The 15,490-nt window shown below is 41.6% G+C and overlaps 1 protein-coding gene across 1 annotated transcript; it reads right to left on the reverse strand.

Annotated features, from left to right (window-relative positions):
• Positions 1-1,784: 1,784 nt before the first annotated feature.
• On the reverse strand, positions 1,785-5,425 carry TOMM5 (translocase of outer mitochondrial membrane 5). Its single transcript, XM_003785146.3, has 2 exons — positions 5,244-5,425; positions 1,785-2,145 (listed from the first exon to the last, which is right to left on the reverse strand). The coding sequence occupies exons 1-2, from the start codon at positions 5,362-5,364 to the stop codon at positions 2,111-2,113; spliced, it is 156 nt and encodes a 51-aa protein (XP_003785194.1). The 5' UTR covers positions 5,365-5,425; the 3' UTR covers positions 1,785-2,110.
• Between the last annotated feature and the right edge of the window lie 10,065 nt (positions 5,426-15,490).

The raw sequence follows: 15,490 nt of genomic DNA on the forward strand, positions 1-15,490 counted from the left end.
AGGAAGAAATCATAAAAATCCTCAAAATTTCTGAGAATTAAAGGACACAAGTGTCAACTTCAAACAGGTTCACCAAGTGCCCAGCACAATGAATTAAAATAAACACCAAGGGCGGTGCCTGTGCTTAGTGGGTAGGGTGCTGGCCCCCATATACCGAGCTCCGCAGGTTCAAACCCGGCCCAGGCCAAACTGCAACAAAAGAATAGTTGGGCATTGTGGCAGGCGCCTCTAGTCCCAGCTACTCAGGAGGCTGAGGCAAGAGAATCGCCTAAGCCCAGGAGTTGGAGGTTGCTGTGAGTTGTGATGCCACAGCACTCTACTGAGGGCGACAAAATAAAACTTTTTTTTTTAAAGAGACAAACACTAAATTATGTCATCATGGAATATAAGAATACTAGGAACAAAAGATTCATGTGTCTCAGGAAGAAAACATTTAGTCCCACAAAAATATCAGACATCAGAATGGTTTCAGATTTCTTAGCAGCAGTACTGAAAACTAGAGGCCGTACTACAATACTTTAAAGTTGTGAAGAAAAATGATCTGCAACCTAGATATCAAACAAATGTCCAGTCTAGCCTAGGGCAGTTCAAAATGCTCCAGGGAAGATTTATTCAAGATGAAACAGAGTCCAGAAGACAGCTGGACACTGCAAGTGATTTAGATAAATGGCACAAGTTTAGTGGATATAGCAGAAAGTGCACAGAAAACTAAGCCTAGGAAAAACAAAAAGTAGAAAGTTCACAAAAAACTAAGCCTAGGGAAAACAAAAAGATATGCCAGAAAAGAAAACCACAAACTGAACTTATAATCCTAATGATACCGATCCAGTCAAATTTACACTGCATTGTACACTGGAAGGAAGCAATGACAAGTAAAAAAGTGAACGCAGCTGTTTCTGAGAAGATTAAGGACTACCCCTTGCCCTCAACAAATTCAGAGGACTGTTTGCTTTTAAAATACAGCATTTTTTCCTTTGGTAGTATTTCATATACTCGGCATCAAGCAGTAATGCTGCCTTTCACTAAAACTGCTTGTCAATAAAACATCATACCTGGCTTGATGCCTGTGCTCAGCAAGTAGGGCTCCAGCCACATACATGGGAGGTGGTGGGTTTGAATCCAGCCTGGGCCTGCCAAACAACCACTATTACAACCAAAAAATAGCTGGGCATTGTGGCAGGTGCCTCTAGTCCCAGCTACTTGGGAGGCTGAGGCAAGAGAATCACTTAAGCCCAGGAGTTTGAGGTTGCTGTGAGCTATCACTCCACGGCTACTCTACCAAGGGTGACAAAGTGAGACTCTGTGTCAAAAAAAAAACCAAACCAACTTTATCAGGATAACAAATTCTCAAGTCTAAAACAAGAAGAACTCAACTACTTAATGTAGCTTGTAATAATATCACAAGGGTCTCACGGGTGATTAATGGTTTGCAGCAAAAAGCAGAATAAGAAAAATAGAAACCAGTCCAGGCATGGTGGCTCATGCTTATAATTCTAGCACTTTGGGAGGCTGAGGTAGGAGGACTGTTTGAGGCCAGGAGTTCAAGATCAGCCTGGGCAACAAAGCCAGACCCTGTCTCTACAAAAAATAAAGAAAAATAAAAAAGAAAAGAAATTGATTTTACAAATTTTGTATGTTTATTAAAAACTAGTGGTCCTGTGCTTAAATGTCCTTGTGGTTATGTGGTAACATCTGTGAAACATACATAACTATTATAAGGGACTCTTCACAAATACACTCCAGACAGAAGTAAAAAGATAAGCAGAAATGACTGACAAGTCAGTGCCATTTCAGACCCAGTTCCCTTATAACTAATACTTGCTTTAAAATGGAGTTTGACATTATTTACAATCACACCAACATTCACAGAGGCCAAATATCACAGGCATAAGGGTACACCATGACCACAAGACATCTTTTCATAATTCCCAAATAGTTTTATATTTTAGCTATGAAGGTCAATTACCAGAGCCAAACTTGTTCTTAACAAGCAGAATATTTACGTCCAATCAAAGTCTCTCACACCTTTCTGGGCCTATTCATTTGCAGACAGGAGTAGAAACTGTAACCAAGTTCTTCATATCTTCATATCACATGTGATACCCAATCTTCATATGCTGTCCAATTTCTTTAAGATAAAAGGAGCTGAAAAACAAATAAACCTAAAATTAGTTTTCATATCTATTAGGCCACATGCTACACTATAGAATTATATGACTGGGAGAAAAACAGGTTTAGCTCAACACATTTTTTGAAAACAATCCAACCGATAGCCAATTCTCTGACTGTACAATCCAGCATAAAGGACACATTGCCTTCCAACGCACTCCATTCCACTGTCAGTCAGCTATGATTGTTATAAATTTCATTCACGGACTGTGTAAAATCTTTTCTCCAGGTAGTTCTCTTAGGGCCATAAAATGCAAATCTGATTCTCTTTCAAATGACAACCCTATATCCTGATAATTTATTTTAATTGCAAAAGGAATGAAATTCTAAATGAAACAAATAGGCATTTTTTTACCTTTACAGACTCATCTGAAAGGTAGAAGGTAGGGAACTGGAATAACTGAACATCTATTTTGGTTTTCTCACTGATGAGCTATGTATTAGTTATACGCTCCAGATCACATCTGATACAGTTATTATGAGAGTCTGGTAAGATGATACACATACAAAAAAAAAAAAAAAAGATGGTACACATACAAATGTATAGAAAACTAAGAAGTGCTATCATATGGATCTAAAGAATGATATTGGCCTGGGTAAAATTGCTATGGCCAGAAAAGCTGTCAGAATGACCTTCTTTCTCAATAGTCATACTAAGAGAATATTTTAATATTAAACTGAAGGGGCTCAGCGCCTGTGGCTCAAGCAGCTAAGGCGCCAGCCACATACACCTAAGGTGGCGGGTTCAAATCCAGCCCGGTCCCGCCAAACAACAATGACGGCCGCAACCAAAAAATAGCCGGGCATTGTGGCAGGCGCCTGTGGTCCCAGCTACTTGGGAGGCTGAGGCAGGAGGCTCGCTTGAGCCCAGGAGTTGGAGGTTGCTGTGAGCAGTGAAGCCATGGCACTCTATCCAGGGGGACAGCTTAAGGCTTTGTCTCAAAAAAAAAAAAATTAAACTGAAGGTACTGAGATCTGTCAGAAGCTGATAAAGTCAGCAGTCTATCTACTCTTTTCTAGTTCTTAATCAAGAGAATAACATCCATCGAATGATGATGGATAAACAAAATGTGGTATAGCCATACAATTAAATTTTATTTAGCCACAAAAAGGAATGAAATTCTAACATATGCTACAACATAGATGAATGTTGAAAACATGCAAAGTGAAATAAGCCAAATACAAAAGGCCACATGTTTTACAATTCCATTTAAATGAAACATCCAGAATAGGCAAATCCATGAAAAAAAAATTAATAGTTGCCAAGGGCTGGAGAAAGAGGGAAGTGGGGTAACAGCTAATGGGTATCTTTATGTATATAGAATTGATTGTGGTTATGACTACACAATGCTGACTCTGCTAAAAACCCACTGGTACACCTTAAATGGGCTTGCAATTATATAACATGCATATTGTATCTCGACTCAAGCAATAATAAACCAAATCAAGCTGGGTTCAGTGGCTCACGCCTGTAACCCTACCACTTTGGAAGGCTGAGGTGGGAGGACTGATTAAGGCCAGGAGTTTGAGACCAGCCTGAGCAAGAGCAAGACCCCAGTATCTGCAAACAATAGAAAAATTAGCCAGTGTGGTGGTGCACACACCTGTATTCCCAGCTACTCAGGAGGCTACAGTAGGAGAATCACTTGAGCCCAAGAGTTTGAGGTTGATGTGAGTTACAATGACACTAATTGTACTCTATCCTGGGCAACAAAAAGAGAAACCCTTGGCTCAGTGCAGGTAGCTCAGGGGTTAGAGTGCTGGCCACATGCACTGAGGCTGGCAGTTAGAACCAGCTGGGCCTGCTAAACAAACAAACAAACAAACAAACAAACAAAAAAATAGCCGGTCGTTGTGGCAAGCACCTGTAGTCCCAGCTACTTGGGAGGCTGACGTAAGAGAACTGCTTAAGCCCAAGAGTTTGAGGTTGCTGTGAGCTGTGACACCGCAGCACTCTACTGAGGGAGACATAGTAAAACTCTGTCTCAAAAAAAAAAAAAAAAAGGAGAGAGAGAGAGAGACCCTGTCTCACCTTCTTCCCCACCAAAATATGAAAGTTGCAAGAAGCTGCGGAATGATGATTTGGGTTTTTCTGCTCTCCAAGGCTCCCTCTCCTGGGGAAGCAGAGTAATACCACTTTTCAGTGAAAGACACTGAATAAGGGAGAGTGCGGCATGGGTGGCTCTGGCTCTAGCTCATCATCCTACATGAGCCTTCTATAGGATGATGTTGGTATAGCCTTTATTTACCTGAATCATCCCCACTTTAACTCCAGACCAACCAACAATATACAGCATAGAACAACGAAAAGGATACTGAATGGGAATGAGGAGGCGGGAGCAAATCACCCCTGAGAGTCATATAAGTAAAATTAGGAAAAGGATCTATAAAACTACTTCCAGCTCTTAGATTCAGTGTGCGTGTAACTGTGAGACCATATTAAGAATCTTAGGCCCTGCCTCTGTCAAAAGGCCACTGTCAATAACAAGTAATCTAAGCAACTTTCTGCTAGCTGTAAAATCAAATAAAATCTCAGACATTTGCATTAATCCTATAGAGTGATAGTTTTCGTTCCCTCAAAATGAAAGGCAATTTTTACTTCGCCCTCTAAACACAAAGCAGTGAAGCACAACATTTTGTATTTAATGTCAACACTAAAAGAAAGGAACCGGGTAATGAGTTAAGAGCTCTGGATTCTAGGTCAACACTCAGTGAATGGGTGAATGACCTTGGGCCAGCCATTTCCTTACTCTGGTATTGTTTCTCTGACTGCAAAACGAGGAAATTGTTTTGGGAGCTATCCCTCGATGCTCTTTTAATTCAAGCGCACTTACTGTGGGGAAAGCTAGAATGATTAACCACGCTCGCCAGGCCACCACGTGCACTTGGGTAGCCCCTACCCGCAGACCCCAAAACGCACATACGCCGGTCGCTTTCGAGGTGCATGCCCCCTGTTTTCCCGCGCCCGCTCGGCTCAGTTCCTCAAAGGCCCCCAAGGGCCCACGGGATAGAGTCGGGTGGGCGGTATTGGCTTGCTCCCTGCTGGTCTCAGGGGTGCAGCCCAGGACACTCACTAACTCGCAGCAAGGCCACATAGATGAGGAAGTTCCGTATGGAGGAAATCACGTCCTCACGCATCTTCCGTTTCATCTCCTCCGGGTCCAGCTTCGGCGCGAGGCCCTCGATACGAAACATCGCAGCTTTAACTCCTCAGCTTTCAGCTGCCGCCCTCAGCTCTTAGCGGCCGCCTGGCGCCCGGAACTCTGCCCAACCCCACTTCCTGTTCCCACCTCTGGCTTCCACCCGCTGCAACGGAAGCCTGCGAGAGACAATCCGCGTCCTGACCGGGGCGCTCTGGAGAAGGGCGGCCTGAAGGGGGCAGCAGCAAGCTCGGCGACGCAGACTCGTGTTCCTCCTAGTTTCTGTAATCTCTGGCTTGCCGGGACCGCTACGCTGCCAAGTGCTCTGGAGGGGACTATGCACAAGGCTACCACCGTAAATAATGATAGCTGACATTTATTAAATACTCCATACAGTTGTACCCCACGAATTAGATATTATAATCTCGTTATTCTCTTTTCCTAGCTTAGAAAATGAAGCGCAGAGATCTTTAAAATCACAATTGCCCAAATGTGCTTTAAAATACCTCAGGCGTAAAAAAGTATGAAGTAGGAGTGATGAAATGATATTAAGCACTTAATCTAGTCATGAGTACATCGTTTTAGTTAATTATTCCGCTCTATCTTGAGTGTGTTTGAAATTTTACGTGATAAATTAAGAAGACGAAGGTGATAAAACTTGCCCAAGTTCACACAACTGGTAAATGGTAGAGCAGGGTTTTGTAACTAGTTGGGCCTGTTGAACCCCAGAGACAGAGTTTTTTGTTTTTTGTTTTAACATTTTCCATATTTTTGCTGCATTGTCCTTTCTGGAGTTAACGTATCCTTACAAATTATTATATTGGCCTAGGGATACAGATGTATAAAATGAGTTCAAATCTGATCAATATTTTACAGAGACCAAGTGCACTAAAATCTAAAGTCATTCTGTTAGTGCTGTGCATGGGTAGAGTTCTAGTAGATATTTACAATGTCAATTGAATTCTCTTTCCCCTGCACCCTACTGCTCCTCTGTTAGCCTTTAACAGTGCCTGCATGTATAGATATCTCTGGAGACAGAAGATGATAGGGGTTTGATGCAACCAGATTTCCTATCACAGAATCATCAAAACAGGGTTAGTAGGCTGCTGCCCCAAGTTATGCATGCCATCAAGCCATATGTAATTCTCGCCCATGAATCAGATGACTGAATTGCTCACATACTCAAAACCAGAATGTTCTTTCTTGACTGCACATTGTATAGCAACAATAGATCTTGGATAATTTAAAACAGTAACTTGCTATGGTGGTAACTGATAATAATATTAAGCATTGTCACCCACCTTCCTGATTGACAAAAGAAGACACTAGGGCAAGAAAGGGAACTCGCATTCAGTCAACCTTTAGTAACCTCTTACTTCTATAATTCCTCTAGTGGAATAGAAGAGGCAGCTGTGGAATAGGACAGACTGATTCCTAAGGAAATAGCCTCCAACCAATCCTTCTAGACTATTTAGAAACCATATCTTATTTTGGAAAGCAGCAGAGGCTGTGGAAAGAATCTGAACAGAAAGACTGGAGACATGATCTGGCACTGCCACTAACTAGCCATGTGTTAAAGGACAAATCTCTGATTTCACTGCAATTCCATTTCTCTGTAAATGGAGGGCATATGATTTACTCTGTTGTAAAGGGAAGGCATGTGCGTAGATGCTCTTGAAAGTCTCTTCCATTTCTCACAGTCAATATGTTTTTAAAAACAGTCTGTGAGTTTTTAATTCAAATTGTACCATCTAAAACAGTGGTTCTCAATGTGTGGGTCACCCAGGAACTGTATTAAAAGGCTATGGCATTAGGAAGGTTGAGAACCACCGATCCAAAACATTCTGTTCTAGAGTGTATGACTATCAAAATATCACTTCATCATATGTGGTCAGACATTAACACAGCCAGTGTGTGTTTTCCATGGTAGGAAGAATATAACAATAAGGTATATCTCATCTTTCTGGATAGTGAGGCAAAACACATTAGGAAGAAATGAGTTAAACTTAGGCCCCCTAAAGTTAAACAGTGCACGTGGAATTATCAATTTCTTTTCCTTAGTGAGATGCTTTTGAGTAACTTTCCTGGATTCATAGGAAAACAAAGAGGGGATAAAATAGCTAAAAACCATGTTTCTTGGTGAAAAGAACAAGTTTTCAGCATTTGAATTTTATTCAACCAATGCTGGATTAAAACCAGACCCTTTTTGGCTCGGCGCCTGTGGCTCAAGCGGCTAAGACGCCAGCCACATACACCTAAGGCGGTGGGTTCGAATCCAGCCCAGACCTGCCAAACAATAATAATGGCTGCAACCAAAAAAAAAAAAAAATAGCCGGGCGTTGTGGCGGGCGCCTGTGGTCCCAGCTACTTGGGAGGCAGAGGCAGGAGACTCGCTTGAGCCCAGAAGTTGGAGGTTGCTGTGAGCAGTGAAGCCATGGCACTCTACCCAGGGTGACAACTTGAGGCTCTGTCTCAAAAAAAAAAAAAAAAAAAAAAACAAAGAAAAAACCAGACCTTTTTTACCTGGCAGATGATGTCGTAGCAAATGGCTGGCCTATTAAATGGCAACATTATTCTCATTATTCTCATAACAATTCTCTTAGAAGGGTCTGGTACTTGCCTATGTATGGAGATAGAGGAAGGTAGTGGGAGAAATATAAAGCAGCCATGTCTTGGGGGGAGGAAATGGTTTTGGATACAGTCTAGAAAGGAGAACCATTTCTGTCTCAGAAAGGTTCATTTCTGGTGGGTTCTCTCATCCCCTTACATGGTTCTTCTAGTTATAATGGAAGAAAGTCATTAAAAGTAATTTCCTGTTGGAGGGCTTTAAAAAATGCTTATTTTTTTGGTGTGTAGGTGGTGGTATTGTCTAATTACAGTGGGTTTAGTCAAGGCAAATGGAGAGAGCATACTTCATGAAGTGAACACTGGATGGAGCTGTTTCACATCCTGGACCTCTCAATGGGATGAGAAGGTAGGGTCTAATCTTTAAAGTTGCCTGCAGTTCTAAAGTATCATGATTCTGTGTTCATCTTTCCTGTTTTCCTATATGACCTTGAACTAAAGACTAAGAGCAATGGATTTACTGTGATTTGCCATGAAAGGCAAAAAGTATGCACATATAATTTAATATTGATATTTGTATTGTTTAGTCTGAACACAGAGGAAATGGCAGCTGATGTCATAGCCTGTCTTGTTTTCCATTCAGGTCCCAAGAGGGATTAAGGAGCCATTTCCTTTGCCTCGACTTCCCAGATATGGAGATAGTACTGTGCACAATCATTCAGAGAATTAAGTGCTTTAATTTCCATCACTGGGGAGGAATTTGTAATTGAAAAGTCAGAAAGTGACTGATGACTCATGACTGGGGAATAAACCCAGCAGAAAATCATGGGAATTTTATGATTCCTAATTCATAGGGAGCTATGGGCTTTGAGTATTGTTCAACCCCTTCATTTGACAAATGAGGGAACTGAGGCCCAGAGGGAAGCTAGTTAGGTGCAGAGTTAGCTGGGATCAGAATAAGTCCCTGGTCTCCCAGTTTAGCACCTTTCCCCTTCATACTTTGCTGCTTTTGCTACTTCAACTGTGAATATTCTCGTGGACAATCCTCCTCTCAAAGGTAAGGAAATTGGAAGAATAGGAGGTTGCTAAAATTCAGTTTGGGAGGGATGGGGTAAGGGTTGGCTACTGTTCAGGACTGCTGAGGGCAGTCCTTCTTTCTACCTTTCCACACTCATCACCAGTAATTAATCTGGACTGTGTTATTATCCTGCTTTACACCTCCCCTTCCTCATTCCTTCAGGAGATGAATATGGCCTGGAATTCCTAAAATAATCTTGACTTTGAAGTCCATTCAGGACCCAAGATGAATGAAACAAAGGTCTGGGCCAAGAAAGGACACTTGGACTCTCAATAAACGTTGTTTTGTGATAGATACTAAGCAGACTGCTCACTCCGCAGAGAGGATAACTTAGTTTTAGAAATTACTGGCCAGCAACAGCCATCTTCAGGAAGAAGGGACTTTAGAACATTAAAGGAGGGGTAGAATTTTGATAACCTTCCCTTCATTGGCATTCGCTTTCTATAATACCCTGTTCTTTGTTCTAATTTTTAGGACTTTGTTGTCTGGATGATTCGTGAATGTTTGCTGTCTTGCCAAGTGGACTGTAAGCACGTAAGTACAAGGAATATGTCATCACTCATTCTTTAATCCTCAAAAAAACTGAGGACAGGTGTGTGTATGTGATGAAACCTCAGTAAGTACCCCTGAGTGAATGAATGAATTTCTACTAATTTCTACTAATGTCTACTAATGTTTAGAATTTTAAAATTGATGGCTTTGTTTATTAGGTTGAAAGGAAATTTCCCCCAAAGAAATTTACCCCCAATTCTACATAACATTTTTATATAGTTACCTATTTTCTCACTGTTCTTGTATAGCTTATTTATGTTTGATTAAATAAAAATTATTTTAAATAATGTTAGTGTCTTATAGGTAAAGTTGAACAGTTAAAGTTAAATGTTAAAATTTATTTGTGTTCATTTATTTATAGAAATATAATTAGATAAAACTCATATCATTATTCTTTTTTTGAGACAGAGTCTCAAGCCGTCGCCCTGGATAGAATGCCATGGCATCACGGCTCACAGCAATCTCAAACTGTTGGGCTCAAGTGATCCTCTTGCCCCAGCCTCCCAAGTAGCTGGGACTACAGGTGCCCACCACAACACCTGGCTGTTTTTTAGAGATGGGGTCTTGCTCTTCTTCAGGCTGGTCTCAAACTCGTGAGCTCAGGCAGTCCACCCACCTTAACCTCCCAAAGTGCTAGTGACTCTCTTTTTTTCCTGAGGAAAAAAGCACTCTGGCCAAGAATGTAGGTATTCGATCCCTAGACCTTTTGGAACTACAAAGAAGGGAATAGGAGATTTTGTCTGTTTTTAGGAGAGATTTGCTTTCTTATGCTAGAAGTTATTATGATTTGCAACAGAAAGAGTAAAATGTGCTAAGGGCTGAGTTTGTATTGACATTATTATTATTTCTAGGCATTTTCCTTGCAGAGGTCAGAGTGTTGATATTGCAACCATTTCCATCACATCCCCATCACACAAATAGTATACGCGTATGTTATAGAAATGTGCCTATACAGCACTGGGTGTCGTTTCTTGGTTTTCCATAAATACACAGTGTCTGCAGTGTAATAGTTGCTCAATTAATATTTATCAAGTGAAAAGAGAGAAAGAAAGAATCTTTCATCTAGGCTTGGCACCTGTGGCTCAAGCACCTAAGGCACCAGCCACATACACTAGAGTTGGTAGGTTCAAATCCAGCCCAGGCCTCCCCAAACAAGGACAACTGCAACCAAAAAATGGCCAGGCGTTGTGGTGGGTTCCTGTAATCCCAGCTACTTGGGAGGCTGAGGCAAGAGAACTGCTTAAGCCCAGGAGTTGGAGGTTGCTGTGAGATGTGATGCCACAACTCTCTACCCAGGGTGACAGCTTGAGGCTCTGTCTCAAAAAAAAAAAAAAAAAAAAAAAGAATCTTTAATTGATCCAATGATTACAGATCCACCTCCTATTCTGTTAGCCTGCTGTCACCATGTTAAGAGCCCATTGAGAAAGTGTGAAGTGAACTCCTTATTTCCAACCTCTGTGAGAAACAAATGTAAGGTTGCCAGTACCCATTATCCACACTGTGTTCTCAATATTTCAGGATGACATAACTGCCTCATTAAAGACCGAGTAGATACCCCCTCTTCTCATCTTAGAAGAGAGCTTTATAAAGGTAAGAATACAATTTTTTGTTGCATATCAAAGTTAAATTGCTATACATTGTTTGTACAGATTGTGAATAAAGAAATATGTAGGGACTTCCCTTCCCAGCGCCGCCCCTAACTCAGCACCTGCCATTAGCCAAAAATGCGCTTTTCCATCGCCGCCACCAGGGGGCGGGCCGAGCAAGGACCCCTGGGGAAAGCCGGGGTTCCGCTTCGGCAAACATTTCCTTTTTTAGCCAGTAGGGGGCAGGAATGGAAAAACCTGGTTGCGATGGCGCTGTTGGTGTAGCAGAGGAGAAACTTTCTAGTGTGAGTACGGAGTTCAAAACCCGGCTCCACCACTGGCAGTTACAGATCGCCTTTGTATCCACCTCTATGCTTTATTTTCTCGTTTATAAAACAAGGCCAACAAAACACCGTGAAAGGGCGCCTGTAGCTCAAGAGGCTAGGGCACCAGCCACATACACTGGAGCTGGCAGATTTGAATCCAGCCAGGGCCCACCAAACAATAATAACAACTTACAACCAAAAAAAAAAAAATAGCCTGGCGTTGTGGCGGCCGCCTGTAGTCCCAGCTACTTGGGAGGCTGAGGCAAGAGAATCACTTAAGCCCAAGAGTTTGAGGTTGCAGGAGCTGTGACACCATTCTACCCAGGGCAATATAGTGAGACTCTGTCTCAGAAAAAAAAAAAGAAAGAAAGAAAGAAAAAGAAACATGTAAATCTTCTCATTACATAGTATTTAGAATTCACTTGGGGAAAGTAATGGCCAGGGCTACTCAATGTGGGCAACCTTATTTCAACCATTTTCTTTAGAGGGTCTCTCAAAATCTCAGGTCTAAAATATCCTACAAGGCTATCCAAGCTTTTTCCGATGCTTGGCCCCTCAGCTCCAACATTCTTGCACCTGCTTGGTCATCTTCCATCACAGGAGCTTATCACTTTCCCAGGCAGTTCTGTCCATCTGTAGATAGGCAACTCTTCTGCCTTTCCATAGCATTGGCCCCCGTTAAATGTTCTAGAGTGTCAGATGCAAGTCTCATCCTTCTTTCTCACGGTTATAAAGCTTATGTGTAAGCTTGGGTCTTCCTTCATGCTTGTTTTCTCCAGGTTAAAAATAATTTTTGAAAAAATTCTGGTAAAATTTTAGGATTTCCACTTACTCAGAATCTTAATTTTCTAGTTAATAATGATTGATCTATTCTGAGTTATCTGCCTATATCATCTCATGTAAATGTACAATTGTGCTTGTACACAGGCACACACACACACCTCAGAAGAGACATATTGGGTCGTGGCAAAGACTGCTGGGACTCAAAGCCAGATACTCTTTATTCCTTATTCAGAGATTGTCCTTGAACAAGAAAGGTGTGTTTAGCTTATCCATTTCTTCTCTCAGGCCTCTCACAGTGGTAGATGGAATTCTCTGGCCATTCATTTTAGCTCTTGGAATATGCACTATGAAATAAAGGCTGGCAATGTAGTTGTCATAGAAAAAGTCCAGGCTATGGAGTGAAGGTTAGATTTAAATTCCAGCTCTTCTATGAAGTTGTTCTGAGATCATGTACTTGATGATTAACTTTCTGGGCTTTTACTTCTTCATCTGTAAAAGAGGGATGTGGTATCTACTTCAAAGTGTTGCTTAAAGACCTAAATAAAATAATGAATTTAAAGTGCTTGGCTTCTGGTGGACATTTTTATAAGTGATAGCTACTACTAATAAAAAGAAACAATTTTTCAGTAGAAAAATTATGGCTTAGCCATACTCTAAAAGAAACATTTTTGTTTTTTTTTACTGCAACAGTATCTATTATCATTTGTCAGTCTCATTTAAGTTATCTCTGGCCTCTGATTCACAGTAAATCTTTTTAAAATAATAGCAGGCACCCACAGTTCTCTTGTCATCACCGCATATTCATTCTAGTCTAAGGAAAGATTGGGTTTCTGGCCCCATCCATTCTCTGAAACTGCCTCCTTTGAGAGATATCCTTATAACCAAAGCCAAGAGACTCTTGTGGGCCTCAGCCCCTCTGCAGAATCTAATACTATCAACCAAATGACCGTTCACAAAAGCACTCTCCACTTCTCCTCAAGGCTACCATATTCTTCTGGCTTTCCTTCCACCTTTCTAGATACTCCACAGCCTCCTTTTACACCTCTTCCTTGGGTTAACTTTTGAATGGCAGCGTTCTTGAAGGTTCTTTCCTGGATCCTCTTCTCTTCTATACTCATGGATAAGTTAGCTTGGCTTCAGTTGCCATCTTGAGGCTAACGATTTGCTATATATATCTCCAGTTCATCTTGCTCCAGAAACATAGACTTGTCTATTCAACTAACCTCTTGATTTTGCTGTCTCCTAGATCCCATGGATACCTCACAATTTACCTGTTTAAAGTGGAACCAATCATCTTCCCATCTGTCTTACCATGTTTCCCCGAAAATAAGACACTGTCTTATATTTATTTTTTCTCAAGAAGACACACTAGGGCTTATTTTCAGGGGATGTCTTATTTTTATTAAGTAAAATACAACAATCTACATTTATTCAAATACAGTTAAGTCATCTTCTTCTGGAACCTGACAGGGGTAGCCAACCTTGTTGGTGGGGCTGGCACTAGTGATGTGTGAACTCCTTTCCCCTAGCTGTTCGCATGTGCGCAGTAGGATGCCTGCAACCGTGGTAACCACATGTGCACCCACGCAAGTGCCAAGGGCTCAGAAAAAGGACCTGTGGCAGATAAAAGGTATTCCAGTCTTCCTCACTGCTGTGCGCTGACGTGGCTATGCAGATATGGGGCATAGCCACGCCCATCATTAGGTCTTATTATCGGGGTAGGGCTTATATTTAACAAATGTATAGAAATCCTCCTAGGGCTTATTTTGGGGGTAGGTCTTATTTTTGGGGAAGCACGGTACTCCTTTTTGGGCTGCTCTAACAGAATACCTGAGACTGGGTAATTTATAAAGAACAGAAGTTTATTCTCTCACAGCTCTGGAGGCTGGGAAGCCCAGGATGAAGATGAGGGCATCTGGTCTGGCAAGGGCCTTCTTACTATGTCCTCCTATGTCAGAAGGCAGGAGGACAAGAGAGACAGCCCACTTCTGAGAGCCCTTTTTATAACAGCATCAATCTACTCAAGGTTAGGGTGAGCCTTCATGACCTAAACACTTCCCATTAGGTCCCACATCCCACTACTGTTGATTTGGGGATTAAATTTCCAACACATGAATTTTTAGTGACGCATTTAATCCATCGCATCCTCCTAACCAAGCTTAATGCCTATGCTCTGTAGCCTAATGACTGGCACCACCATTCATTCCCTCCAGTTGCTAAAACCTGAAATCTGGGAGTCAACTTGATTCTTCCCCCACCCTTAGGCCCCATAGCTCATTAACAGTGAGTTCTATCAATTCTGTTTCCTTAATATCTCAATAAGTTGCTGTATTCTTTCCATTCCCTTCACTACCACTTTTGCCCAGGTCTCCTTTCTTCTGTGTTATTCCTTCCTGTGGTATGTTTTCCACCTTCCAGACTGAGTTATCTTTCTAAATAAAATTTTTATGATATCAGTCTAATGTATGAAATACTTTAATTATCTTACATTGCCATCAGGAAAAAAAGTACAAACGCTTTGGTCTTGCACACAAGACCCTTTAGTGAGCTGATCCCCATCTTCCCCACTAACATCATCCCTTTCAACTCCTCATCCTCAACTTGGGGCCTGTTCTTCACTCCTCCTCTGTTCTTCTCTTTCCCTTCCTATCTCCCACCTCCATTCCCACATATTGAACTACTGGATAGTTCCTGAACTCACTAAACTCTTCACTTTGGGTCTTTGTACATGCTTTCTTTTTCTTTTTTCTTTTCCTGTTTTTGGAGACAGAGTCTCACGCAGTCACCCTGGGGTTTTGTCCTGTGGTATCATAGCTCATAGCAACCTCAAACTCTTGGGCTCAAGCGATTCTCTTGCCTCAGCCTCCCAAGTAGCTGGGACTATAGGCACCCGGCTATTTTTAGAGATGAGGTATCACTCTTGCTCAGGCTGGTCTCCAACTCCTGAGCTCAAGCAATCCACCCGCCTCGACCTCCCAGATTCCTGAGATTACAGGTGTGAGCCACTGCGCCTGGCCCTGTACATGCTTTCATTCTGATGAAAATTCCTTTTCCTGTCTTTTCATCTGACTAACTTCTAATGTTCTTCAGAAATTACCTTAGATGTCACCTCCTTTGAGATGTCTCTGTTAGTTTATTTAATGTGTGTCAGCGTGGACAATGCTGATTCCTTAGTTGTAACAATAGTTCCCATGTAATGTAGGAAGTTAACACTAGGGAAGACGGCCAAGGGGCATATAGGATTCCTTGCACTATCTTTGCAGCATTTCTGTAAATCTTTTTTTTTTTTTT

The sequence above is a fragment of the Otolemur garnettii genome, unplaced genomic scaffold, assembly GCF_000181295.1.
Source record: "Otolemur garnettii isolate 467f Iridium unplaced genomic scaffold, OtoGar3 scaffold00014, whole genome shotgun sequence".
NCBI lineage: Eukaryota > Metazoa > Chordata > Mammalia > Primates > Galagidae > Otolemur > Otolemur garnettii.

Coding starts and splice junctions, on each gene's coding strand:
- TOMM5 (XM_003785146.3), bottom strand. CDS start 5,364: ATGTTTCGTATCGAGGGCCTCGCGCCGAAGCTGGACCCGGAGGAGATG. Junction 2,146..5,243: donor TGTGGCCTTGCTGCGAGTTA/GTGAGTGTCCTG, acceptor TTTGTTTTTCAG/CTCCTTTTATCTTAAAGAAA.